The 27,846-nt window shown below is 38.1% G+C and overlaps 1 protein-coding gene across 2 annotated transcripts; it reads left to right on the top strand.

Annotated features, from left to right (window-relative positions):
• Nucleotides 1-181: 181 nt before the first annotated feature.
• Nucleotides 182-26,020, top strand: HPRT1 (hypoxanthine phosphoribosyltransferase 1). Of its 2 annotated transcripts, XM_088833615.1 has the most exons (9): nucleotides 182-2,155; nucleotides 2,692-2,798; nucleotides 4,606-4,789; nucleotides 14,018-14,083; nucleotides 17,614-17,631; nucleotides 20,650-20,732; nucleotides 24,492-24,538; nucleotides 24,693-24,769; nucleotides 25,284-26,020. In XM_088833615.1, the coding sequence occupies exons 1-9, from the start codon at nucleotides 2,093-2,095 to the stop codon at nucleotides 25,329-25,331; spliced, it is 693 nt and encodes a 230-aa protein (XP_088689741.1). In that variant the 5' UTR covers nucleotides 182-2,092; the 3' UTR covers nucleotides 25,332-26,020. The 2 variants fall into 2 exon arrangements, with proteins under 2 accessions (XP_088689741.1, XP_088689742.1); XM_088833616.1 differs by lacking the exon at nucleotides 17,614-17,631 and having other exon boundaries at nucleotides 185-2,155.
• Nucleotides 26,021-27,846: the final 1,826 nt, after the last annotated feature.

Genomic DNA, 27,846 nt, shown 5'->3' with positions numbered 1-27,846 from the left:
TTTCCCTATTTGGAACCAGTCTATTGTTCCATGTCCAGTTCTAACTGTTGCTTCCTGACCTGCATACAGGTTTCTCAAGAGGCAGGTCAGGTGGTCTGGTATTCCCATCTCTTTCAGAATTTTCCACAGTTTATTGTGATCCACACAGTCAAAGGCCTTGGCATAGTCAATGAAGCAGAAATAGAAGCAGTAGTCTTCTGTAAAAGTGTTGCATGTTTCAGAGTCCTGGGTGGGTCCTGGTTTATGCTTGTGACAGAGCAGTGAGTAACTGGGAGAAAGGGAAGCCATTTTGGTGCTGTGGATCTTGATTTTAAAGCACTCTGAAATGGTACATTTTCATTCTTGTCAGGTAATAGCAGATCTAGTCTGACAAGCCTAACACGAATGTTTATCCTCTCATAGGATCTAGCAAGGTCTACCTCTCCTTTTCTCAAAACTTTAATTAGATTTCAGTTTATAACATTTAGAAAAGCAATACCTTGCTTGTTATGAAGCATTATAAAAATAATACTCAAAATACTTGTGTAGGTGTCACAGATGTCCCATTCCCATTCTTTTTGTAGTAATGTCTTCTGAAATAAGCCTGATGTGAATGCTGAGTGGATACGTTAGTACTTCACCCTAGAGGATCTGGCATAATCTTTCTCCCATACCCAAAGTAGGATTTCCCCCCCTGCGTATGAAAGTAATACATGTTTGTTTTTAAAACAAACCAATATTGACTTCAGACTGCACGCCCAGCGAGTGCCTGTGCTCTGCATGCTGCTGGACCTTGCCCGTGGGCATGTCCACCTGCCCAGATGACCGCCAGCCTCCTGGCCACAGCTCCAGACGGAAGTGGCGTGCAACTACTACCACTCTGACAGCACTTGAAACTCCACCAAAGTCTGGAAAACTCAGAGCTCTGGGGACTGAAGGAAAGACGGCATGAACTTCAAATTTCTTAAAATATAATTATCAATTCTGTGGATAATAGATGCATCTTAAAAATTTATTGAAAACCAAGCCACTTGTCCTTAAGCATCTAACACAGTGCTGACTGGAGCAGGAGATGCTCAATAGATAATAACTGACTTGGCAAGATTTAATTATGATTTGACCAATATTTCTTGCCAAGTGCCAAAGTTCATGTCATCATCTTCTTGAATGTGATTTGAAAGATATTCCATCTTGAATAAAATGTGAAACGAAATATTATAATTCTGGCTGGTGTCTTTGGAAGAAGCTGTATTAGCACCACTCTAACCAATTGAGTTAACTGGCCAGGTGCTGAAGAAGTTTTAAATATAACGCCAAATAGAAATTATAAAGAAACTATAATTTTTTAAGAAAGTGAAATTGACAATGAAAAAAACTCAAGTCAAGATTAATGTGCAGAAAGTGGCAGGTCCCCAGTTCTTACAGTTGACCATTGTTTGGTATATTCTTGCATACCAACCTTTCCTTTTTTTCTTGGCTTCCGTTTATTTCTATTATAATTTTTTATTTATAGATTTGGTTTTAATATATCTTAGAAAATTTCCCTATGCTTTTCATATTATACATGAAAAGACATACTACCACAACTAATTAATGAGAGCTTGAATTTTTAAAAAGCAATATATACTCATAGAAGACAATTTGAAATATATAGCTAAATAAAATCAGTATAACTCCACTCCCCAAGATAAAGGTTTTTGTGATTTTATTATAGTTTTTCTGTGTGTATGCATGCTAAATCACTTCAGTTGTGTCTGACTCTGTGTGACCCTTGGACTATAGCCCACCGGGCTCCTATGTCCATGGGATTCTCCAGGCAAGAATACTGGAATGGATTGCCTTTTCCTCCTCTAGGGGATCTTCCTGACCCAGGGATTGAACCTGCATCTCCTGCATTGACAGACAGGTTCTTTACTACTAGCCTGGGAAGTCCTCTGTGTGTATAGGTTCATATATAAAATTTAGAAAGCTGTAGTCATAGTATATTTTACCACCACAGGTACCACGTCCTCAGTGTTATTAATATTTTATTTTCCAGGAACTAGACATACCAAGATGACCAATATGTGGTCCTACTCAAACAATCTTAGAGTGTCTAGTTTGAAGGCTCCTCATGAGTTTAACAATCTCAGACTTATACAAGTGTGGATTTTTAAGGAATCACTTAGCTTCTTTGGTGGGTTTTTTTTTTCCCTACTGTGAGATGAGACTATTTTGATTTGAGTTAGGGAACATCAATTTTTCTTGTTCACTGTGATATTTTAACTTGTTAGATTATAGTGTATTCAAAATTTTTTACTAAATTTTCAAACATGCAAAAGTGGAGAGCATATTGAAAGTATAATTGATCTCCATATAGTTATCACCTATGTTTATAATATTATCAAGATTTTGCCATATTTGTCTTAGCTATTTAAAGTTTTTCTTCTCTGCTGAACTAAAGAAATTTTCATGTCATTCTACTTCTGTAATCTTAACTGTTCATCTCTGAAACATGTGATTGATTTCTTCTATAACTACAATTCATTATACCTATGAAGTTACAGAAAGTTCTTGGTCACAGTCCATAGGGTCACAGAGTTGGAAACAACACACAAGATATCTCATAATATCTAAATTTCTGTGATAGACTAAGGTTTTTAAACATTTAAATCCAATCAAGTGTTTGTATCCTGAAATGCTGTCATTAACACAGCTGTATTTCTTTTTCAGATTAGCGATGATGAACCAGGTTATGACCTAGATTTATTTTGTATACCCAATCATTATGTTGAGGATTTGGAGAGAGTGTTTATTCCTCATGGACTAATTATGGACAGGTTAGTATGATCTCAAGTTGGAATTTTGTCTTTTCTTATATTAATTTCTAGTGTCAGCAACTGTTTTAAGTAGTTGATATTTGAACATAAACTAGGCCAGCTCTTCACATAATTGATGCTTTCTATTTTAGAAGCCCTCTTGACAAAAAAGGGAGGGGAGGAGAACTTACGAATAACCCAGTATAAGTCATGGTATACCGAGAATATGTATGGAGTAGAATAACGTAAATATTGAAGGGAAACTGGAAGAATGAACTTTAGTCACAAAGTCTTTGATTTCTCAGCCCTGAACATGGTAATGGACTGGGGCTCAATCATGGGAAGTCAAGGTCATATTTTTATTATTATGCATACTAGCTTGAAAATTTTCTGTTAAATGAATTGCAGTGAAAAACTTCACTATTTAAATGCTTGTCTTGTGTGTCTGGCTGTTCTTTTTTATTCTAAGATTATATATCATTGTTATAACTATATTCTAAAATATCCTAACTCTAGATGCTTAAACATGAAGAGTAAAGTTCTCTCAGTCTCCTGTACACATTTCTTCCCTACTCACTGCCTATGTATGTATACCATATATTTTAACAGAGTATTGCTGTTGTATAGATCTGCAATTTATTGGACATTTTTTTCAGATTAGTACATCTGGAGCTGTCTCAACCTTTAAAATATATTTATGGCATTCCACTTTATAGCTGTACCATAATTGATATAACCAGTTCCTTATTGATGGATGCACGATGTCTCCATTATTTTGCTTTTACAGATCATACTAGAAGGGAACATCCTTTTACAGATATTTGGGCAGTTAACTTTATCCATGGGGAAATTTTGGGCCAAGGGGAAGGTGTTTATTGAATGTTTTGATACTGTCAGAGTATCCTCCAGAAACTTATATTAATTTATACTCCCAGTGGTATATGAGAGTGCTGTTTTCCTCACCATCTCTTCTAATATTGTATTATCAGAATTTACCAGTTTGATAGGTGAAATTGTAACTTATTTTAATTTGCTTTTTTAAAATTTTCATGATAGATGTTATAGTACACATTGATTTTGAAGGTTTTTGAAATTTTTACCTTCGCTTTATGAGCACAGATAGACTTAATGGTGGAGAAGGCAATGGCACCCCACTCCAGTACTCTTGCCTGGAAAATCCCATGGACGGAGGAGCCTGGAAGGCTGCAGTCCATGGGGTCACACAGAGTCGGACACAACTGAGCGACTTCACTTTCACTTTTCACTTTCATGCATTGAAGAAGGAAATGGCAACCCACTCCAGTATTCTTGCCTGGAGAATCCCAGGGACAGGGGAGCCTAGTGGGCTGCCATCTATGGGGTCGCACAGAGTCAGACACGACTGAAGTGACTTAGCAGCAGCAGCAGACTTAATGGGGGCAGAGAACGTGTTTTATGGAAGCTTAATCCTTTCTTTTACATTTGTAATGCATTGATTTTATTTATTTATTCATATTTTTTGAACTTATTTTTAATTGAAGAATAATGGCTTTACAATATTGTGTTGGTTTCTGCCATATATCAACATGAATCAGCCATAGGTTTACTGACTTGAACCTCCTCTTTTTTTTTTTAATGTTTGTCCACTCCCCTCGGCTTTACGCTTTACCGTCTGAGCCACCAGGGAAGTTATCCAAGTTCCCTTACCAGGGATCAAATCCAGACCCTCATCCGTGAAAGCATGGAGTCCTAACCACTGGACTGCTGGGGAATTCCCATAAAGTTTAAATGTTTTTTTTTTAATAATATAATTTAATTTCTATTAAATTACTGATTTTAATTTCTATAGGACTGAACGACTGGCTCGAGATGTGATGAAGGAGATGGGTGGCCATCACATCGTGGCCCTCTGTGTGCTCAAGGGGGGCTATAAGTTCTTTGCCGACCTGTTGGATTACATCAAAGCACTGAACAGAAATAGTGACAGATCCATTCCTATGACTGTAGATTTTATCAGACTGAAGAGCTACTGTGTAAGTATATTTCATACATGTTTAAAATAAACATGGCATTTTTATTATATGTATCCTGTATGTATCAGCTTTAACTGATTATGCATAAATTCCTTTTGTTTATAAATTTTATACAAGAATCACAATTGATCTATATTAATAAAAACAAAACTACATGGATTCTAAAATTCAGATTAACATGAATTTATTGTGAAGCACTATGTTTTGCTGAAATAAAAAACAAAACCAGCAAAACCCATGGCAGCAGTAGGTTTTCCTATATGTTTTGAAGCTCTTCAGACTATACTTACATGTTCATTTTACATGGTTACTGAGCTTTTCTAATATATGCCCTAGTACTTTATATCCAAGTGAATATTGTCTTTTTCAAACTAGTTGCCTTATACAGTCGCCAGTATTTATTTTAGTTTTTTTCAAACTTTTAACTTTTTATTTTGTATTGGGTTATAGCCCATTAACAATGTTGTGGTAGTTTCAGCTGAACAGTGACGGGACTCAGCCATACATATACACGCATCCATTCTCCCCCAAAGCCTATATTTATTTTAAAGTTTTTTGGTTTAGTTTCAGTTTTCTGGATTTTTAAAACCCCCTTGAGGAATTGCTCTTGGGACTTCGGGGATCCTCTGTTTACTGGTGGCAGATATCCTCTCTGGATCTAGATTGACTTGCAAGGGAGTCCGTGGCATTTGGAGTTAGTTGTAAGTAATAAGGAGGGTTAGCAGTTGTCCCTTAGAAAGCGTGTTGGAGTGCGAGCATTAGCAAATTAAAGAAACCACCTTTGAGTCACAGTCACTCTGTGTCACACAGTCTCAAATGCTTCAGAACATTGACAAAGTAAGCATTATTGATGCTTGTTGGGTGAACCAAAATCCATGTCTTCTTTTCATGTGAATTTCATCATCCGTATGTTTGATTTTTATTACTTCATACTGTTGCCTTTTTTCTGGTTTCATGTTGGCATTGTAATTCCTGAGAGTTACTGTTTTCCCTAAATAATAGATTTTTTCCCCTAGCTTCTTCAAGGATTAGAATGAATGTCTGATCTTTTTCTGTTTCATAAATCAGTATTGTAGGGCATCTTTGTAGAAATGGCCTTATGTTTACACTTTCATTTGGAAATAAGGACCGCTTATCTACATTTAACTTTCAGCCTCCTTTCTTTTCGTTAATCATCTATTTGACCCAAGTCTTTGACCTTTCCCCCATTTTTATCAGTCCTACTGGTGATTGGACAACTATTTAAGTATCATCATAGACTGTTTCCCTATCCTGTTAAAAAATGTTTGTGCTTATATATCATGACATTACTTTGTAATTATAAACTCATTTTAATTTGTCAAAGTCTTGCTTGAATTAAAGACTTGCTTAAATGCAAAATTTGGATTTTTACTTAACAGAAGTTGTTTTGCTGATTTACACTAAGATTTAATTCTAGTCAATATAACTGACTTTAATATGTTGTTGCTTAGAGGCTCACAGTCCAGGGCATGATTTCTCTTTTTGATCTTCTTAAGAATCCTCCTGCCCACACACATACACATAAAAATCAGTTTTGTTACTTTATGACTTCTACTTCATTACTCTGGAGACTTGTGCAGAATGTTCTTTCTTTGAAAAGAAAGCTCATTAAAAAATGAAGGGAGTTTAATATTTTCTTTTTAAGTATATTTATGGTCATAGAGCAATTTGAAGCAGTAGTAACATTATTTTAATTCCGTTTTTTTGGCTATACCACACAGCATGCAGGATTTTAGTTCCCTGATCAGAGACTGAACTTGTGCCCCCGCAGTGGAAGTGTGGAGTCCTGACCACTGGACCACCAAGGAATTGCTAGTTTTTTCCTGTTAGTTTTAGATCTTAGAGGATTGTTAAGCTGAACTCCTCAACTGATAAAAAGTGTTGAAATCTTGAACATAATTAAAACAAACATTTAGGTAAATTTTCCCATAGAGAAAAAAACTATCTGTTCTATTTTATGTGACATTTTGTGTAGATTTACTACTAAACAATAGAAATTAGGAAAACCATATATACTTTGTTGATTTGAAGTAACGTTTCTACCCTCTTTTAATAATTCATCAACTTGTTGTGGAAGATATTTCCATGTGCATATTATAAAACAATTTGATATAATCATAAAATAGACATTTAAAATTATTTGTAGCATCGGTAACAATAACATTAGTGTAATCTTCACCACTTTGAAGTAGTAAATTAAACATTAACTGATCTGTACTTATCCTAAAGAAACGCTCCACGAACTATTAAATTTTCCCGGATATATGAACAGCCATAATAGTGTTAACACACCCTAAGATAGTTTTTCTTCAGAATGAAAGTAAATTTTTCTGATTTAAAAAACCCTGTAAAAGAACATACAACCATAAAAAATTATAAAGGAATTAAATTCCAGTACCTCTTTTAATTTTAATATTTTGAAGAATTTTCTGTGTATACACACACATATTATAGTTTACATACTTTTAGACTAGCTATTCAAATTTTTATTTGCTTACTGCCTAGTTGAGAAATTGTCTAGGGATTCCAGATACCATGTTTAAATCTAAGATAGCCTCGATTTTAAATTTACCACTACTTTTTGTACTGCTAAGAAAGAAGACACTGTCAGTTATAGCTGTAAGTTGCTGGCAATTGTCATATGTCAATTTCAGGAGGTATTAAGATGTGTATATATATCCTTCCAAAATAAAATGTTATATATTCAGTGACCTTTTGTATCACTAAAGAGCTATGATATTTAAAAAAAAAGCAGTTAGTAAGTGTGCAAATGTATTTTCTCTATTGTGAGTTCAATTTTGTAGTATTTTTTTTTTACTGAAATAGTTTAATTTAAAAAAAATGAGACAGCCACTATGGAAAACAGTGTGGAGATTTCTTTAAAAACTAGTACTAAAACTACCATATGACTCAGCACTCCCACTACTGAGCATATACCTTGTTGTTGTTGTTGCTAAGCCACGTCCAGCTCTTTTGTGACCCCATGATCTGTAGCCCACCAGGCTCCTATGTCCATGAGATTTTCCAGGCACGAATACTGGAGTGGGTTGCCATTTCCTTCTCCAAGAGCATATACTCCGAGAAAACCACAATTTTAAAAGACACATGTACCCCAAGCTTCATTGCAGCACTGTTTACAGTAGCTAGGACATGGAAGCAACCTAGATATCCACCAACAAGATGAATGGATAAAGAAGTTGTGGAACATGTATACGATGGAATATTAGTCAGCCATAAAGTCAGTTCTAGTGAAGTGGATAAATCCAGACCTTGTTATCCAGAATGAAGTAGGTCAAAAAGAGAAAAACAAGTATCGTGTATTAACATATGCATGGAATATAGAAAAATGGTACTGATGAACCTATTTGTAGGGCAACAGTGGAGACGCAGACATAGAGAACAGACTTGTGGACACAGCGGGGGAAGGAGAGAGGGTGGGACGAATTAAGAGAGCAGCATGGAAGCATATAAATAACCACATGTAAAATAGATAGCCAGTGGGAATTTGCTATGTGATGCTGGGAGCTCAAATCTGGTGCTCTGTGACAACGTAGAGAGGTGGATGGGGTGGGAGGTGGGAGGGAGGTTCCAGAGGGCGGGGACATATGTATACCTATGGCTGATTCATGTTGATGTACAGCAGAAACCCATACAACATTGTAAAGCAATTACCTTCCAATGAAAAATAAATAAAAAGCCTCAGGAGGGAAAGTTGTCAGATGAGTAAATTTTTTGTGGGTCATAATCAAAGAAAAAATTAGCCTAATTTATGATGTGTTCGGACTAAATGGCTTACCTTAAAATGAAATTGTTCTTAGGATTTTAAATCTTGTAGAAAACTTTTTTGAGTCAGAAATTATCTCAATGTACATTTTGGGAGAGCTTTGCTGGTGGCTCAGCAGTAAAGAATCCACCTGCCAACACAAGAGCCACAGCAGATACAGGTTTGATCCCTGGGTCAGGAAGATCCCCTGGAGAAGGAAATGCAACCCACCCCAGTATTCTTGCCCGAGAAATCCCACGGACAGAGGAACCTGGCAGGCTATAGTCCATGGGGTCGCAAAAGAGTTGGACACAACTGAACAACAGCAACAACACATTTGAGAACAATGAGGGGCAGAGGGATTAAGTGACTTACCCAAGATCGTGCAGGCTTTTGATTTGAACCGAGGCCTTTAATTCTGTGCAGAAGAGTCTAACTTGGGAAAACTTTTTAACTGACTTGGATCCTCTGATATAGGCTTCCTATTATTTCTTCATCAGTTTTGCATGCAAAGACAATTCATTTTACCAATTATGGGATTTTTCCTCAATTATAATCAAGATTCATAAAGCTGTAAGTTTCAGTCTTAATCTTGGAGGTCACTTGATTCATAGCTTGATTAGGCCAACTATTTAATACATGAAAGGTGCAAATTACTTATAACTATTTGTTATTTGTAAGAAGCTGGCTTTTTGAGTGAGTTTGGTAAAGAAAAATGCAGAAAATATTGGAGTAGTTTCTTAAAGTATCTCTTCTAAGAAGAGGTCAGTACTTTCAGTCTGTATGTATTTAGTCAATTGCTTTAAGGTATGCTTTTTTCTCCAGAACAGTTGAAGTTTAAATGTAAAGTACTACTTTGATGTGGTCTAAAGCTTATCTTCTGTAAACCTATTTATATATATATATAAAGCAAGTGAAGTGATTTATGCCTTTTTCCTGCCTATTGAACTAAGACCATTGGACACTGATGGGAGAAAGAATTTGTTCAGTTTAAATTGGCAGGAATGGGGATATGAACTGTCCACGGTATACAGAAACTCTAACAGAAAGGTCAAAAGTGTACTTTCTCATCCTTGCCTGTAGATTTTTACTTTGATGTAGTCTTTGTTGTGCGGAGAAGGCAATGGCACCCCACTCCAGTACTCTTGCCTGGAGAATCCCACGGACAGAGGAGCCTGGAAGGCTGCAGTCCATGGGGTCGCTGAAGGTCAGACACGACTTCACTTTCACTTTTCACTTTCACAGATTGGAGAAGGAAATGGCGGCCCACTCCAGTGTTCTTGCCTGGAGAATCCCAGGGATGGGGGAGCCTGGTGGGCTGCCGTCTATGGGGTCGCATAGAGTCGGACACGACTGAAGTGACTTAGCAGCAGCAGCAGTCCTTGTTGCGCAGCTTAGGTTTTATACAAGCACCCTGACTCATAGAACATGAAGGAAGTAGTCACGTTTGGCCCCGTGAGACCACAAATTTTATTATTTAAAAAATTGAGGGATTTCCCTGGTGGTCCAGTGGCTAAGACTCTGCACTCCCAATATAGGGGACCTGGGTTCGATCCCTGGTTGGGGAACTAGATCCTACATGCTGCAACTAAAAGTTCCCATGCTACAGCTGAAACCTGGTGCAGCTATATAAATATTTTTTTAAAAAGAAAGAAAGTTTGATAACATGGAAGCACAGACACTAAGGGTATATATTTGTAAACCCAAAGAGCTTCTCTGGGAATTTTATGTAGTGGACAGTGACATTCTGAGTTAAGGACTGACTGGGCTCTCCTGTGCCAGTACCATCATCTCATGAAGGATGAAGTACTTGAGAGTCACTCAGTAATGAAATGCAGCAGGGAGACAGTGGGAGCCTTGTCCTAGATGGGAATGAAGGGAGTGAGGGAAAATCCTCTGGTGGGGTAATGGATTCATGGTTGTCATTTGTATGCGATTTGGGAACATGTACCTGTATTCTAGCACAGTGGACTGTAACATTTTTCTTAAATGAATGTTCTGTTTTAGCCTGCATTTTAAAAGTTGTCTGTGTTTCATCAAAGAAGCCTTAGAAGCTAAAACCCTTGGGGCAAACACGAATATGGAGATTTAGATCTACCAGAGCAGCAGTGTCTTGCATACTTGGAGTTCTCTTGTCTGTTTCCCTGTTACCATCGCCTTTAGATCACAGGGTTTTTTCCATGATTTCATACTTTCCATACTTTTCAGTTCTCAGATGTTTCCTCTGTACAAAAGGGTCAATTGAAGTTGGAGTGTAATACCACATTTCAACAGAAGATGTCGCTGTTTATCTTGATTTGTTGTGCTCATTGAAAGCTTCAGGTTTTGTACACTTTTTGTTTTCTAGTCTGTGTTTGAAACTCTAGGTTTTAAGTTAGTTAGAATAAGAGGTGGAGATGAGAAGTGATATGCAAGGGTTTTTTGATATTGGAAGTCATACTTTTGTATCTTATATTAGTTTGCATCACTGTGTTCTGTTGGTGCATTTGTGTTTTTCAAAAATAACACTGCCATCAAATATGGACATGTATATAGAAGCATTCAGGCACACCTTGTTTTATAGTGCTTCATTTTATAGTGCATTTTTAAAAATAAATTGAAGGTTTTTGGCAGTTTTGTGTCAAGCAAGTCTATCGATGCCATTTTTACGGCAACACTTTTGTACTCTTTGCATCTGTGAATTACGTTTTGGTAATTCACACAATAGTTCAAGCTTTCATTATTATCATATTCGTTATGGTGATCTGTAATTAGTGATCTTTGATGTTACCATTACAAAAAGATTAAGACTCACTGAAGGCTTCGATGATGGTTAGAATTTTTATTTATATATATTTTGGGGGGAGGTTGTACCATAGTTTCGTGTTTTATTTTTAAAGAAACTGCTGGTTTCCAGAGTGCCTGTACCATTCTATACTCACATAAAGTATAAATGATCCAGTTTCTCTGCATCCTCCACAGTGTTTGCTGTCACTATTTTCTTTTGAATTAATTTTTATTGGGATATAGTTGATTTACAATGTTGTGTTAGTTTCAGGTGTACAGCAGTGAATCAGTTATGCATACGCATATGCATGCGTGCATGCTAAGTTGCTTCAGTTGTGTCTGACTCTTTGCAACCCTATGGACTATAGCCCGCCAGGCTCCCTTGTCCGTGGGATTCTCCAAGCAAGAATACTGGAGTGGGTTGCCACGCCCTCCGGGGGAAATTCCCAAACCCCCATCTTGCCTACCAGGCGGATTCTTTACCACTAGTACCACCTGGGAAGCCCCACATAGGCATATATCCATTTTTTTTTTTTAGTCTTTTCACATAGAGGCCATTATAGAGTATTGAGTGGAGCTCCCTGCGCTGCACACAGTAGGTCCTTATTATCTATTTTATATATAGTAGTGTGCATATGTCAATCCTAATCTCCCCATGTATCCCTCTCCCCCCCTTACCCCTGGTAAGCCTCAGTTTGTTTTCTACATCTTAGAGTCTATTTCTGTTTTGTAAACAGGTTCATTTGTACCATTTTTTTTAAGATTCCACGTATAAATGATAACATTTTCTAGCAATAAAGTATTTTTAAATTAAGGAATGTACATTGTTTTTCAGACATAATGCTGTTTCATACTTCATAGACTACAGTACAGTGTAAATGTAACTTTTATGTCCATTGAGAAACCAAAAAATATGTGTGACTTACTTTATTGCAACATACATATTATCGTGATGGTCTGGAACCAAACCCAAAATATCTCTGAAGTATTCCTACATGTAAAAGTAGAAAGTCTTCTTATCCCTTGTCAGAGGTAATTGCAGTTATAAGCTTTTAAACAATGCTGAACAGAAATGGCTTCATAGGCAGCAGATTGCTCTACAGCTTGGTGTTTTAGTTACTGTTCATGACAGTATTTACAGATTGTCAGATTCTTTTTAATAGCTGCACAGTATTACACTGTGTGGGTGAACTTAATTTAAATAATTCCCTGTTGATAGACATGTTGGTTGTCTCCAAGTTTTGTTGAGAATGTGAAAATATTCTGTGTTTTCTTCTGGTCTGCTTATGGCTTTATTTTTTATGTTTAGATTGTAATCCATCTGGAATTTATTTTTGTGTATGCTATGAGGTAGGGATCATACATTATTTTTTTCCCAAATGGATTACTAGTTGATGAAACGCCATTTATTGAATAATTCATCTTTTTCTTATTGACTTGAAATAACCATCTTTCAGTTCAGTTCAGTCGCTCAGTCGTGTCCGACTCCCTGCGACCCCATGAATCACAGCACGCCAGGCCTCCCTGTCTGTCACCAACTCCCAGAGTTCACTCAAACTCATGTCCATCGAGTCGGTGATGCCATCCAGCCATGTCATTCTCTGCCGTCCCCGTCTCCTCCCACCCCCAATCCCTCCCAGCATCAGAGACTTTTCCAGTGAGTCAGCTCTTCACATGAGGTGGCCAAAGTATTGGAGTTTCAGCTTTAGCATCAGTCCTTCCAATGAACACCCAGGATTGATCTCCTCTAGAATGGACTGGTTGGACCTCCTTGCAGTTCAAGGGACTCTAAAGAGTCTTCTCCAACACCACAGTTCAAAAGCATCAATTCTTCGGCGATCAGCTTTCTTCACAGTCCAACTCTCACATCCATACATGACCACAGGAAAAACCATATCATGTATCAAATCCTCATATCTCTGGGTCTGTTTCTGGGCTCCATTCTGTTCCTTGGTCTCTTTGTCTGTCACTGTGCTGGTGCAGCACCATTTTAACTGGCAGAACTTTGGCATGGTTTGCTCTCTGGTAGTGCAAGTCCAAGCTCTTTCGTTCACTGTTCTTTCACTAGTTTTCTGTCTTGAATCCAGCACAGCTGAATTACGATCATTATCAGCACCAGCTCGAGTGGGTGTGGAGCATTCCTTTTTGAAACTCGTTTAATGGTTTCTACTAGATTTTGTGATAGCAGAAAACTGGGAGCCTAAGAGGTATGCTTTAAAGACCTGATTTCCCAGACTGTGCTGAAGATGGCCTCGGCCCCAGCTACACTTTTGAGGGAGATATCTTTGGAGTTGAGTATGATATAGACCAGACTCTACAGTTTGATTGACTCATGGGAATGGTCCAGGGCCAGAACCAGACACCTGTCATGCTAATAAATTCTTTCATGGTTCAGAAATTACTAAGACTGAACATGGGTGACTGCTGTAATACTGCCCATTCAAAAATGCGTGTGCCTCATTTTTAGGACTCTTCAAAGCATCACATCAGTAATGACCAATTAGAACTTCTTAATTTTTTGTCATTCATTTCTAGAAACAGAATTATTAGAGTATCATAATGCTGTGACATGAGATAGCTAACTTCTTAAATCTCCTGTTTCCCATTTGATAACTTGAAATGTGTGTTTATTATATGGAAGGATATACACGTATATTTATACATTTTTTTTTAATTAGAACGACCAGTCAACAGGCGACATAAAAGTAATTGGTGGAGATGATCTCTCAACTTTAACTGGAAAGGTATGTATCTTGTTGTTGTTCTTTTTCTGGTTCTCTTCGGTGTAAGGTTAGGTTGTTTATTTGATGTTTTTCTCATTTCTTGAGGCAAGCTCATAGATAAACTTCCTCTTAGGGAAAGGTATGTATCTTGAGGGAGAAGGAAAGAACACTCCATACCAAGAGTCATACTGCACTTTCAATCCATCACCAAGAGGCAGTTTAGATAGTTATTTATGTACTCAAACACAAGTTATTTAGCCCTTGGAAACAATCTAAGCTAGGTCATATAGCAAAGAGGCCACAGAATCCAACATTAAACTTCAAATCTCTTGTTGCCAAGTACTATTGGTATGCTTCTGTGGGGATCTAATTTGGGATCCTTCAAAAGAATATATGAAGGGAAAAGCCTCCTTTTTAAAAATAGATCATGCATAGTTTCTTAAAAGATAAACAGTATAATGTAGTGACTGAGAGTGTGGGTTCTGGAGCTGGAGAACTTCGATTCAATGCTTGACTCAGTGCTTCATAACTGCATGACCTTGGGCAGGTTCTTTAACTTCTCTGTCTCCCATATGTGTGGTGGGACGACACTGGCAGCCACCTCAGAGAGTTCAAAGGGCCAAGTGATAATAATCGTGTAGAACCCTTTCAGCAGTTTCTGGTAGTTCGAACACTTCAAACATACTGTTATTTTAAGGAATCGCAAAAAGAGTTTTAAAAACATCAAAAATCTTCCAGTATAGACGTTTAGCTGAGATAATAGAGCTATTAAAATATTTGAATAGTATTCTTTTGATACACTGAAATGAATTTTGAGTAACCAGTGATAAATGATGGAATGCTATGATTTCTTTTTCAGTTGCCAGTTATTTTATTTTTTTTTTGCTGATAGACACAGTACCAAATATAGAGGCATAAACTTATAAAAGTTTCACAAGAATCCTGTGAGGTAGATATTATCATTCTCGTTTTATAGATCAAGAAACTTAAGACTCAGAAAGGTTGAAGGACTTGTCCAAAGTCACTCTGCCAGCAGAGTGAAAGAAAGTTAAAGTGTTACTCGCTCAGTCACGTCTGACTCTTTGCGACCCCATGGTCTGTCCATGGGATTCTCCAAGCAAGAATCCTGGAGTGGATTGCCATTCCCTTCTCCAGGGGATCTTCCCAACCGAGGGATTGAACCCAGGCCTCCTGCATTGCAGGCAGATTCTTTACGAGCTACCAGGGAAGCTGGCAAATGATAGAACTTGAATTTAAATTTAGGTCTATTTAGCTCCAAAGCTCTTTTCTTCCTCTGGTTTTTAGATTTTAATGTTTACAACTTACTTACATGACCGAGTATCTGTAAGGCAATTTTAGCATACAACACTTGTGTCAAATTCTATGGTCCCATATCAGGGCCATGCCAAACTAATGTTGTCTTCCTCAACATGTTTTGAAAACTTCAAAGGAGAAATTGTAATCTGTTGACTCTTCTCCCTTTCTGCCAGACATATCCTCCTTCCCTTTCAGCATGCTTTGTCCATATTTAGAAGTCATTTGAAGCCCTTACTCCTAGAATCAGTTTTTAGTGCTGGAAGGGACCTAACCTTCAAAACTTTCTGATTCCATTTGACCTTGCCTTTCCCACTTAATGGCTGTCCCACTGCATAGCTCTGTGATCTTACAAGTTCTTTGCCTCTGAAATAACTTAGAGTAAGCTCACTTATTGTGGAGAAAAATAAAAATGCAGAAGTTGGGTGAAGTTATTTCTTAGGGGTGAGATTATGGATTATTTAGACTTTCTATTTCAGTTTGTCTCTATGAGTAGTTTTCCCTTTTTTCCCAGTTAGTAGCTGAGAACCCTGAACCCTGAAAACCTCTCTTCAATTCTATCCACTTGACTATTTTTATAACTTTAAGCAGATCATTTGACCTCTGAGCCTCATTTTTTTTCATTTATTAAGTAAAGAGGTAGCTATTTGATATAAAATAAACTCTCAATAATGGTTGCAATTCTCATTCTTTTATTTTTTAAACAGTAATGATACAATACTCTGGATACTATAATTTTGTGTGGCAAATATTTAATCTTTCTAGACTTTGATTTGTGTATACTGTCTCACAGTACTAAAAGTCTTTGATTATGATTTAGACAAGCTTTTGCAGCTACTTAGTATTAGAGCCAAGACTAGACTCCAGTTTCTCTGTCTCATCATTCAATGCTGTTTTCAAACTATAACTCCATCCCATGGTCCTGATTGCCACATCAGTGAGCCAAAGTTCCTGATGGGAAAATATTATCCTTCAGATGTGCTAGCTGGGCTAGAGAAGATGCTGAGAAAACCACATGGTGGTGGTGAAACAATGATTGGTTCATTAACTGATTGCAGTTGGCCCTTGAACAACATGGGTTTGAACTGTGTGAGTCCACTCATATGCGCATTTTTTTCCATCAATCCGTACTACACAACTATACAATCTATAGTTGGTTGAATCTGTGAATATGGAGGAACTGTGGCTATGGAGGGCCGACTGTAAAAGTATATATGGTTTTCAAGTGTGTGGAAGGTTGGTGTCCCTAGCCTCCTTGTCGTTCAAGGGTCAACTGTATATTCAATTTTCCTAAAGATTTAGGTTACAGTATCTTTTGAGAAGAGAGAAATTAGTTGTAATATGAGGAAGAGAATATTGTATATGAACTGTTATAGTAGTATAATGTATATTATAAAATATATGCAGTTATAAAATTATAGATTAAATAATGTGAGGTTTAAAAAATTTCTAATGTTTCTTTCAAACCTCCCTTGATAACCACTGACTTAGAAAAGTATAGAGAACATCATACCTGATGCTGTGGTATGTGACAGAGAAATGAGAACTACAAATAAATAATATACCATGAATCTTCTTATGACTGATTATAATCAGTATGTGAAATGCTACCTCATTCCCAAGAATAGATAGGATTCTTCTCTACCTTAGACAGTTAAGGCAGTATTTCCTCTAAGGGTTCTTTCAGCTATAAAATTCTGAGAGGTAGAAATTGGGATAAGGGTTTATGGTAGCAGGAAGCATTGGTATCTTTTTTTAGTTTAGTCCAAGAATATGAGCACATGCAGATCAGTTTCAGCCTACCAAGAAAATGGGGGTTTTAATAGGATTCCATATGGTAAGTTAAATGCATGATTTTGGAGTTATTGTACAAATTATAGTTTTCAAATGTTATAGTTGGAATACACATTAGTGTATTTCTACATGGGAAACTGAGGCCCAGAGAAATTTGTCAACTTGCCCGAGATTATTCTGTTTAAGTAATGGAAACTCTTTTAAAAAATTGAACATATGGGTCAAATTTTATTTTAAAAATTCCATTGCAGTGAAAATTTTATATTAAAGAGTTCCAAATCCCAACAGATGGCCCATTTGTTTAAATCAGGGTTTGATATAGTAAAGTAGGTTAAAACAAGAATTTGGAGAAATCCTTAGAGTTTGTTATGATGTGACTTAAACTATAATTGGAAACACTGTCTGATTCATTGTACTGATTTTCATTTCTCTTTTTCTTCCAGAATGTTTTGATTGTTGAAGTAAGTTTTACATATTTTTAATACGGTGTTTATGATTTTCTAATTTGGTATACGCAGTCCTAAAGGTAACCCAGGGAAAGAAATTCCTTTTCATCAGTTTTAGTGATGGGCTTGTGTTATAAGGCAATGAGATTGTTTGTAAGAAGTATTTAGTAATTTAAGTTAAACTGGATAGTGGAAACATTATGGCATATATCTTACTCCTGTTTTTTTGGCTTGGAATTTAAAAATTTCTTTTAAAGTTACATATATCATTCCAATCCATGTTTTTATGCTTCTGTTGACTATATATAACCATATGCAAAGCTTATCTTTTGATAATTTACATGTGAAAGTCACTCAGTTGTGTCTGACTCTTTGTGACCCCATGGACTGTACAGTCTATGAAATTCTCCAGGCTGGAATACTGGAGTGGGTAGCCTTTACCTTCTCCAGGGGATCTTCCTGATCCAGGGATCGAACCCAGGTATCCCACATTGCAGGCGGATTCTTTACCAGCTGAACCACAAGGGAAGCCCAAGAATACTGGAGTGGGTAGCCTATCACTTCTCCAGCGGATCTTCCTGACCCAGGAATCAAACTGGGGTCTCCTGCATTGCAGGCGGATTCTTTACCAGCTGAGCTACGAGGGAAGCCCATAGTCTCTATATGTTCTCTCTTGCAACTTGTTATTCTCACTCAGAATTGGTTTTGAGGTTCATGTTGAGACATATAGTTACTTGACCTTAAAATCCGTCATAACATTGCAGTGTATGAATCAACCTATTTGTTGCCCTACAAATAGGGAGTTTGCTTCCAGTTTTTCCTACTACAACAGGATTGCTAAGAGCATCCTTTTGTGATGTCCCGTGTGCATGTGTTTGAGTTCCCTCTGGATGCAGGCACTTAGAAGTGGAATGACTTGGTTGTAGAATTTGTACATTTTCAATTTGACTGTTATTGCCAAATTACTCATCAAAGTACTATATAGAATAAATTCTCACTCTTTTATGTAAAATGATGTAAGGCTTAAGAGCAGCATATGGTTAGTTACTCAGTTGGGTCCGATTCTTTGCAGCCCCATGGACAGAGGAGCCTGGTGGGCTACAGTCCATGGGATTCTCCCGGCAAGAATACTGGAGTGGGTTGCCATTTCTTTCTCCAGGGGATCTTCCTGACCCAGGGGTCGAACCCAGGCCTCCTGCATTACAGGTGGATTCTTTACCATCTGAGCCACCAGTAACCCTTAATTCATTTTTTTTATTGTTATCAGGGTTCTTAGATTTTAGCTCATAGATTAAAAAAATAAGTAAGACTCTTTCCAAAGGGTTTGTGTACATGAGTATCCCTGGGAATTGGTTGCTTTCTTAAAATGTAGATTCACTAATTCCACTTCAGATTGATTCATTTTGTCTAGGGTAATGCCACTTAAGAAATTACTACAAACTAAGCAGCTTAAAACAGCACACATTTATTATCCCAGTGTTCAGGGATCAGGAGCCTGAGTTCAGGGTAGCTGAGTTCTCTGCCCCAGGTCTCATCAGGCTGAATCAAGGCTGGGACTCTGATCTCACCTGTGGTTCATGGTACTCTGGTACTCTCTTCCAAATTCATTCCCATCGTTGCTACAACTGAGTTCCTGTGGTTGCGAGACTGGTAGCCCCATTTTCTTGCTAGGTTGTCCTCATGTCCTAGCACATGGCCCTCTCACATGGCAGCTGACTTCTTCAAAACCAGCCGAATCTCTCTCCAGGCTGCTCCAGCCATTTTGTGTTACACAAATGACTACTCCGTCATTTCACAAGTCCTGCTCACACTCTGGGAGCAGGAGATTATTCTCGATGTTTCCACTAGGTGGTGGGAGTCAGAGTCTGTCTACCACAGCCCAGAAATCTGTATTTTTCAGAAATCCCCAGCCCTGATGTTTCTGATGACTTACAGCTTCATTTTGTGAGCACTGCTTTAGACCATCTGTAGAGAATCTTTTCACTGAAGAACATTTGGAGAAGGCAATGGCACCCCTCTCCAGTACTCTTGCCTGGAAAATCCCATGGATGGAGGAGCCTGGTGGGCTGCAGTCCGTGGGGTCGCACACGACTGAGCGACTTCACTTTCACTTTTCACTTTCACGCATTGGAGAAGGAAATGGCAACCCACTCCAGTGTTCCTGCCTGGAGAATCCCAGGGACGGGGGAGCCTGGTGGGCTGCCGACTGTGGGGTCGCACAGAGTCGAACACGACTGAAGTGACTTAGCAGCAGCAGCAGCAGAGAATGTTTTCACTGAGGAACATTAGGGTTATGGTTGAAGAAATATTTTCCCAATTAGAGATGGGTTTCTTTTGAATAATGTCCTACTTTTGACTGAATAGCTAAAATTCACTTTCGTGTAAAGTCATTCTATATGGTAAAATCTTAATATTTTGGATACTTTTTTTTTAGTTTTTATTTACTTGGCTGCACCTGGTCTTAGTGGTAGCATGCGGAATCTTAAGTTACAGCATGCAGGATCTAGTTCCCTCACCAGGGATGGAACCCGGGCTCCTGCCTTGGGAATGTGGAGTCTTAGCCACTGGACCACCAGGGAAGTCCGTTGGATACTTTTAAGATGATATAAAACAGTGTTTCTCAGTGTGGTCTTTTAACCACCCGCGTCTAAGAGTTGGAAGGAAAGCATCCTCATCTTGAATTTATGAAAAAATATCTAATCTCTTATAATGAAGGGCAGCACCACAACTCTCTAATAAAATACGTGTGTACATACTTGCATATATATTTAAACTAGCTGTCATTGACCTCTTGGTGCCTATAAAATCCAGCCCTGAGGACCGGCGTTCCTACTGCTTGCTGAAAGCCAACTGATTTTCAGATTCCAGAATATCTCAGTATGAATTGTGGTGAGAATAAATGCACTGAAAAAAATGGCATTATTCCAGTTATATGTGGGATTTTGTTTTTTTTGTGTGTGTTTGTATAATGACTGAATTTAAAGCTGTGATGGTTTTATTTGCCATTTAAATATATTTTCTTTGTTTTTAAAGGATATAATTGACACTGGGAAGACAATGCAGACTTTGCTTTCCTTGGTCAAGAAGCATAAACCAAAGATGGTCAAGGTTGCGAGGTATGTATGTAACATTTTGACATAAGCTACTTCTTGAAAAAAGAGTACTTGCTTCTTTGTAAGGGTAATTACTTTACAATATTGTAGTGGTTTTTGCTATCATAGAATTGTTTAAATTGTAATTAAATACCTCTGCTGATGTACAACTGTAAAAAAAAAAGACTATTAGAAATGGTAAAAAAAAAAAAATTTCTCAACTCTAGTTTTATCTTCAAAAAGTAATATACTCTCAAATAGGACTCAGTAAACGTCCTTGTAAATCATTCGTCATGTTTTAAAGCCTTTCAGTGCAGTTGCCTTATTGTCTTATGTTATTAATATTTGGTTTTTCAACAATATAATAATGATACCAACTTGTTCAGGGTAGCATGGCAGAAGATTTGGGGCCACTTTGCAAAACTGAGACCACGGATCCTAAAGACAAGTTAGGAGGTGGTGGGAAAGGGTAGGCCCTGAAGCTCCTTAGCTCCTGCAATTGAGTGATGGAGTGGTCCTGTGTATTGCATCTTGTTTTGTAACTACATTGAAAATGGACAGTGCCTGCTTCCTTTCTTCTGAATCAGCCTCACCTCCTGGTCCTACCTATGCTGTCTGGCTTTTGCTTTATTCTATCTGTGTTTATTTTATCCCTAATTATAGTTCCCCCCCCCAACAACTCTTGAGGTCAGTTGTTAGTCACTTCACGGATGGGGATAGCAAGCCATAGGGAATTATCCAAAAAGCACAGAGCTGGATCACTGTAAAGGTGAGATTTGAACCTGGAAACCTGGCTGTACTATTTTAAGTGTTTTGTCGACTGACATTCCTGTGTGGATTTTTTTTCCATATTATTATTTTTTTAATTTGACCAATTTGCAATTTTTGTGTAGGGGTCAGATAGTGATCTGCCTTTTTTTCCCCTAAATGATTACCTGGTTTTTATAAACCTCTCTTAAAGGAACAAAGTATTTGTTGAACATCTTTGAATCAGAGTAAGCCTTCCACTGAGTCATATGTCTGCAGTTTGTCCTTCAGGGCGTTTCTGATAGCTGGTGCAAGTTTATCATCAGGATTTGGGACAGGCATGATGGAAGTGTAGAAATGATGCATTATAGTGCTCCAAGCAATTTCCTGTAAACCAATCAGTGCACTTGCTTGTTTCTCTACAAGTGCTTTTAGGATTTTAAATGTCAACCTACCGTGGTATGTACTTCTCTAGATATTCTTTTGTGCCTCTTTCCTGGAATATGCTGAGAAACTGAGAATACTGCCTCATGAGAGAGGTATTTCCTGTTGCTGGAGGTGTGAAGTATTCAAAGAATACCTAGGTCATTTCTTAGTGATGGACTTGACCCAAGTCAGTTGTTTTTCAACCTTTTTTTCTTCATCTCTTCCTTGCCATTACATTTTAACATCACAGATATATTGTGCATTTGTTTGTGTAGTGTATGTGTATCTGTGATTTATGCATAAAGAGAGGAAACATAAAGCTTATTCTTTTTATTCAGAGCAGGGTTAAGAATGACTAGAAAGCCTTTTAACTTCAAAGTTAAATTGCAAATAAAAAAACTATTAAGTGAGAGGCATGTCAAATGCTGCAGCCACTTTGGGAAGCAGTTTGGCAGTTTCTTAAGAAACTAAACTTGTATCTGCCATACAGCTCCCAACAGCTGTACGCTGGGCTTTTCTCCCAGAGAAATGCGAACTTGCATCCACACAAAAACCCATGTGTGGATGTTCATGGCAGCTGCATTTGTAATAGCCCCAAACTGGAAAGAACGAAAACGTCCATTGGTAGGTGACTGGTTAAACTGTGTTCCACCCTACCATGGAATCCTACTCAGCCCTAAAAAGGAACAAGCTACTGATCCACACAATGACTTGGAGGAGGATCAGGGACTGTTCAATAAAAGCCAATCTTAAAAAGGGTACATACTGTATAATTCCATTTATACAACCTCTTAAAGTGACAAAATGATAGAAATGGAGAACAGATTAGTGTTTGCCAAGGGTTAGGAGGTGATGTTTAGAGGTGACTATAAATAAAGAGGTAGCAAGAGAAAGCCATGTGTGATGGAAAGTTCTGTATCCTGATTGTGGTGGTGGTTACATTAATCCACACATTTGATACAAATGCCTAGAACTATACATATATAAACATGAGCATGTAAAGCTGGTGAAAGCTGGACAAGGTCAGTCCACCAATGTCCATGTCCTGGTTGTGGTAATCTGCTACATTATGTGAAATGTTCATTGGAGGAAACTGGAGAAAGGACACAGGGATCCTCCCTGTGCATTTTTTGATAACTTCCAATTATTTCATTCAGATCTATAGGAAAATAAGGTGCTGAGTTCCCCTGAGCTCTTAGTACAGCTTGCACTGAGTTTAATGATACCTTTTCTGGATTGTTCCTGAATGAGTTCAGGTAGATGGAAGGGGTTTTGCTGTGATTGATTTGTTATTTTCTTTCTAAATGAAAACCGAGTCCAAGTGTCTCTTCTCATTACTGGAAGGAGAATCACGAAGGACTTACTAGACTATGATCTCTTGGAGGCTAAGGCTTAGGCTGCTGTTGCTAAGTCACTTCAGTCGTGTCCGACTCTGTGTGACCCCATAGACGGCAGCCCACCAGCCTCCCCCGTCCCTGGGATTCTCCAGGCAGGATCACTGGAGTGGGTTGCCATTTCCTTCTCCAAAGGCTTAGGCTAGTGCTTCTCAACTTAGGCTGCACATTGTAATCATCTGAGATGTTTTTTTAAAAATAATTATTAATTTAATTTATTTATTTGGCTGCCCCAGGTCCTAGCCATGGCACTCGGGATCCTTGATCCCCAGCTGCGGCATGTGGAATCATGAGTTGTGGCATGTGAACTCCCAGCTCTGATATATAGGATCCAGTTCCCTGACCAGAGATCGAACCCGGACCCCCTGTATTTGGAGCAGGAATTCCCAGCCATTGAACCACCAAGGAAGTCCCTCACCTGAGAATTTAAAAGTCCCTGCCCATGAGCTTCAGATGTAATTGGTGAGGGGTATGGCTTGGGCATCTGAGTTCTGTTACATTTTTTTTAAGGTTCCCAGATAATTCTGAGAATAATAATCCTTTCCAGCTCTTTTAATATACTTATCTCTGAAGGTGTGAAATCTTGAGTTTTATTGGGACTGCCCTTATCATATGTAAAGACTTTCAAAGCACCATTATAGTTTTTTTTTTTTTTTTTTTAGCATCTGAAAAAATTCTGCAGGCAACATTTGGGTTATGAAATTAACCTTTGTAGAGTTGCTGCATCCTACCAGCAGTTTCTGCTCTCCAAAGTAAATGCCAGCTCCTTTGGCATGGTAGTTTTTTTGTTTTTTTTGCTAAAGTGCCTCTTTGTAAGCCACTTATCTGTGGCTTGGGGATTGTTTTCTGGGGATTTGGGACTAAGAGCCTTTATCTTATCATCTTTGCTCATTGGCATTCCCCACCCATTCATCCTCCAATGAGCTGCCCTTTGATGGGCATGTGGATAGTCAGGGGGCAGCTCTCAGAACAGTCACTGCCTTCTGTCCCAGGTGGAGATCAGTCAAGGGCCCCATCTGTAGTGTGAACTCATCGCTGCCCCTGCCCAGGAGCCCTGTGATGCTGCTCTCCATTTCACAGTCTTTCTTTGAGTTTGTGAAAACTGACCATAGCATGCTAAACGGCAGATGAAACCATGTTGCAGAACACACATGTTCTCTTCTGTAATGCCCTCCGGTGTCTTCATGTGTCACATGTCACATTTTATAATTAACAGCTTGCTGGTGAAAAGGACCCCTCGAAGTGTTGGCTATAGACCAGACTGTAAGTGAATTACTTTTCGTCAATCATTTAACCGTCTTTAACCCAAACAAGTTTTATATGAAGTGGTTTAGAATTACTTTAGAGAATGTTTACACATATTAGATTTGAAAGTGATATTTTCTGTATCTGAATGATGAATTATGGTTCTTTTTAGTTGTTGGATTTGAAATTCCAGACAAGTTTGTTGTGGGATATGCCCTTGACTATAATGAATACTTCAGGGACTTGAATGTAAGTAATGCTTCTTTTCTTCACTCTCAGTTTTCAGAACCCATATAAAAATTTACAAAAGGGAAGACTTGTTTTCTCTTTCCAGCACCTCATAATTCGAACAGACTGATGGTTCCCATTAGTCACATAAAGCTGTAGTCAAGTACAGACATCCTTAGAGCTGGAACTTGGCCAGGCGAGGGTGACACTTCTTGCTGGCTCAACAGTTGAACAGCTTTAATATACAATAACCGTCCCATTATTATTTCAGATGATGGATGTGTCATAAGAAAGAAAGGAACTAGTTTCTGTCTCTTAAGTCACTCTCCTTCAAATACCCACCTCCTCCTCTGGAGGCAGGAATTTGGAGAATGCATTTGTGAGCATGCGTGAGGAAGATGGGGAAGGCACACAGACCTCTGTTGGTTTCACTAAACCCCCTTCTCTATTCAGAGAAGACATGCCAAATATTGTTCTTGCCTTTCACTTCAGATGATACTTTTCTAATGTAAATTTCTCAATTTTTATTTTATAGCACGTGTGTGTCATTAGCGAAACTGGAAAAGCAAAATACAAAGCCTAAGATGAGAGTTCGAGTTGAGTTTGGAAATACCTGGCGTCCCATTGAAATCACCAGTGACATGATCCAATGTTCTCGTTCTGTGGCCAGCTGCTTAGTAGAGCTTATTGCATGTATCTCCTAAGAATTTGATCTGTTTTGTATTTTAGAAATGTCAGTTGCTGCATTCCCAAACTCTTCATTTGCACTATGAGCCTAAAGACTATCAGTTCCGTTTGGGTAGATTGTTGTTTGACTTGTGAATGAAATATCTCTTAAACCACACCACTATTGACTGAAAATATGGAAATTGTATCTGTAAGAAACATTTAAAGAGAAGAATATATTAGTTTTTTAATTGGTATTTTAATTTTTATATATTCAGGAAAGAACAGAAGTGATTGAATATTGTTAACTATACCACTGTGTGTTTAGAAAAGTAACAAGCAGTCAGTTTCATATCCATGACAGCACTTAGAGGTATTGTTATGCCAGAGAAACCGTATGTCCTGGAACTTTTTTAGTAGGTTTCAGTAGTATTAACTATATTTTCTTGCTTGTTCAGATTATTTCTGGTGAATCTTTGTCAACAGTTCCTTTTCAATACAGGTCAGTAAGTTCCAAAAACCTACCACTTTTTGAATTCTTCAAGTAAAAATCCTTCAAATAAAGGCTGTCTCTTTAAAGGAAATTATGCATACCTGTCATTTCTCTACAAATTAACCTAGTTTAGTTTTCTGTTGGCTACCTTTTCCTTGTCTGTTAAATTTTAGTAGATAGTTTAATTGTAATCTTTACCCAACATAGCAAATAATGATTATCTATTAAAATGGGTTGGTGGAGCTAGACCTTCTTCAGAGGCCTTAGATTTTAGACACATAGTATATAGTTTATTATATTTTCCTATGCTAAAATAACATGGCTCAGGGAATTCTCTGGCGGTCTAGTGGTTAGGACTTTGCACTTCTACTTCCAAGGGCCCAAGTTCGATCCCTGGTCATGGAAGCAAGATCCCACAAACTGAGAGGGCCAACCAAAAATAAAATAAAATAACATGGCTCTCTCTTTTGTAATTCTGTTAAATTGTTTCGATCACAACTTCACCTACACTTCCACAGCTTTTCAAACATAGACTGCTACCTTCTTTGGATAGAGAATACTCTATTGACTAAAGAACAACAACAAAACCTTTTGTTTTCTGGGAGCAGAAAGGTAAGTTTTAAGCCAAAACTCTTCATTGCTTCTCTGCTCCGGGTAAAGTATGAACTAGCAACCTTGTAGGCCATCCAGCTATATCTGTGCCTTAAAAAGTTTGCTGTAATTCCCCACAGGGAACTTTGAATGATAATGAATAATAATGTGTTATAGTCCTAGAACTTCCTAGTTTGCAGAATATTTTCACTTTTGTTACCTCACTTTTGTGACCTGTGAGTCTGAGGTAAATGTTGCCCTGTGAGTGCAACATCCAGGATCAGGAAGAGGGTGACCCCCAAGTCCTATTACCATACCCCCTACTAGGTGCCCCAGGCCACCCTACCCCCCCTGCATCCTGCCTCCCACTGCAGACCTGCCTTACCCTCTTCTTTCCAGCTGCACTTACCACCTTCTCCGTGTTAGTTGCTAAATCGGGTCTGACTCTTTGTGACCCCATGGACTGTAGCCCACCAGGCTTCTCTGTCCATGGGATTTTCCAGGCAAGAATACTGGAGTGGGTTGCCATTTCCTTCTCCAGGGATCTTCCTTACCCAAGGATCAAACCCCTGTCTCTTACATCTCCTGCATTGGCAGGCGGGCTTTTTACCATCTGAACCATCAGGGGATCCCACCACCTTCTCTTACGTTGAACTATATGAAATTACCATTTGTGTAGGTCTAAATAGTTGACCTATTGGCAATTTTGAGTGACATAACCTATTAACATGAGGTGTAATTTATATTTGTATTTGTTGCTCACTGTTTGTCTCTTTCATGTCTTCTAGAATGTAGGCTCCAAAGGAGGGCAAGAATTTTTTCATTTTATTCAAATATAGAGTGAAGAGAGGAGGGAAGGATAAGGGGGAGGAGATTAAGAGGTTCAAACTACTATGTATAAAATAAAGGAGGCCAAGAATTTTTGTCTCTCACTGAGGTATACCTAGTGCTTCAAAAATAGCAGAATAGCTAAGAGTTCTGGGTTAGACTGACCGTTCCTTATTTGTTATGTGACAAGTTACTTAACTTTGGAAACATTTCTGAACTGATCAATGGGGATGATGTTGCATCCTTCACAGGCTTACTGTAAGGATTTGTTAGATGGGATTGTGCAGGTATAATGGGACAACAGCCTGGGGCATAGCAAGTGCTCCGTAAACATGAGTTGCTGTTGAGAAAAAAATGAATGTTTTGAGAAGATAGGTGCACAGTTAGTAAGTGGTAAGGATTAAACCGAGATCTGTCTGCTTGTTGGCACAATATCATGAAGAATCGGAACTGTTTCCTCTTCTGATTTATTTCTTTAACCAACTTTCAACAGATTAAATGTAGTCCATTTGTAAGAAAT

This window comes from Moschus berezovskii, chromosome X (assembly GCF_049115385.1).
Source record: "Moschus berezovskii isolate FMDL1 chromosome X, NW_MosBer_1.0, whole genome shotgun sequence".
Taxonomy (NCBI): domain Eukaryota; kingdom Metazoa; phylum Chordata; class Mammalia; order Artiodactyla; family Moschidae; genus Moschus; species Moschus berezovskii.
Note: the sequence above shows the minus strand (reverse complement) of the source record. Positions and strands in the feature narration are given on the sequence as shown.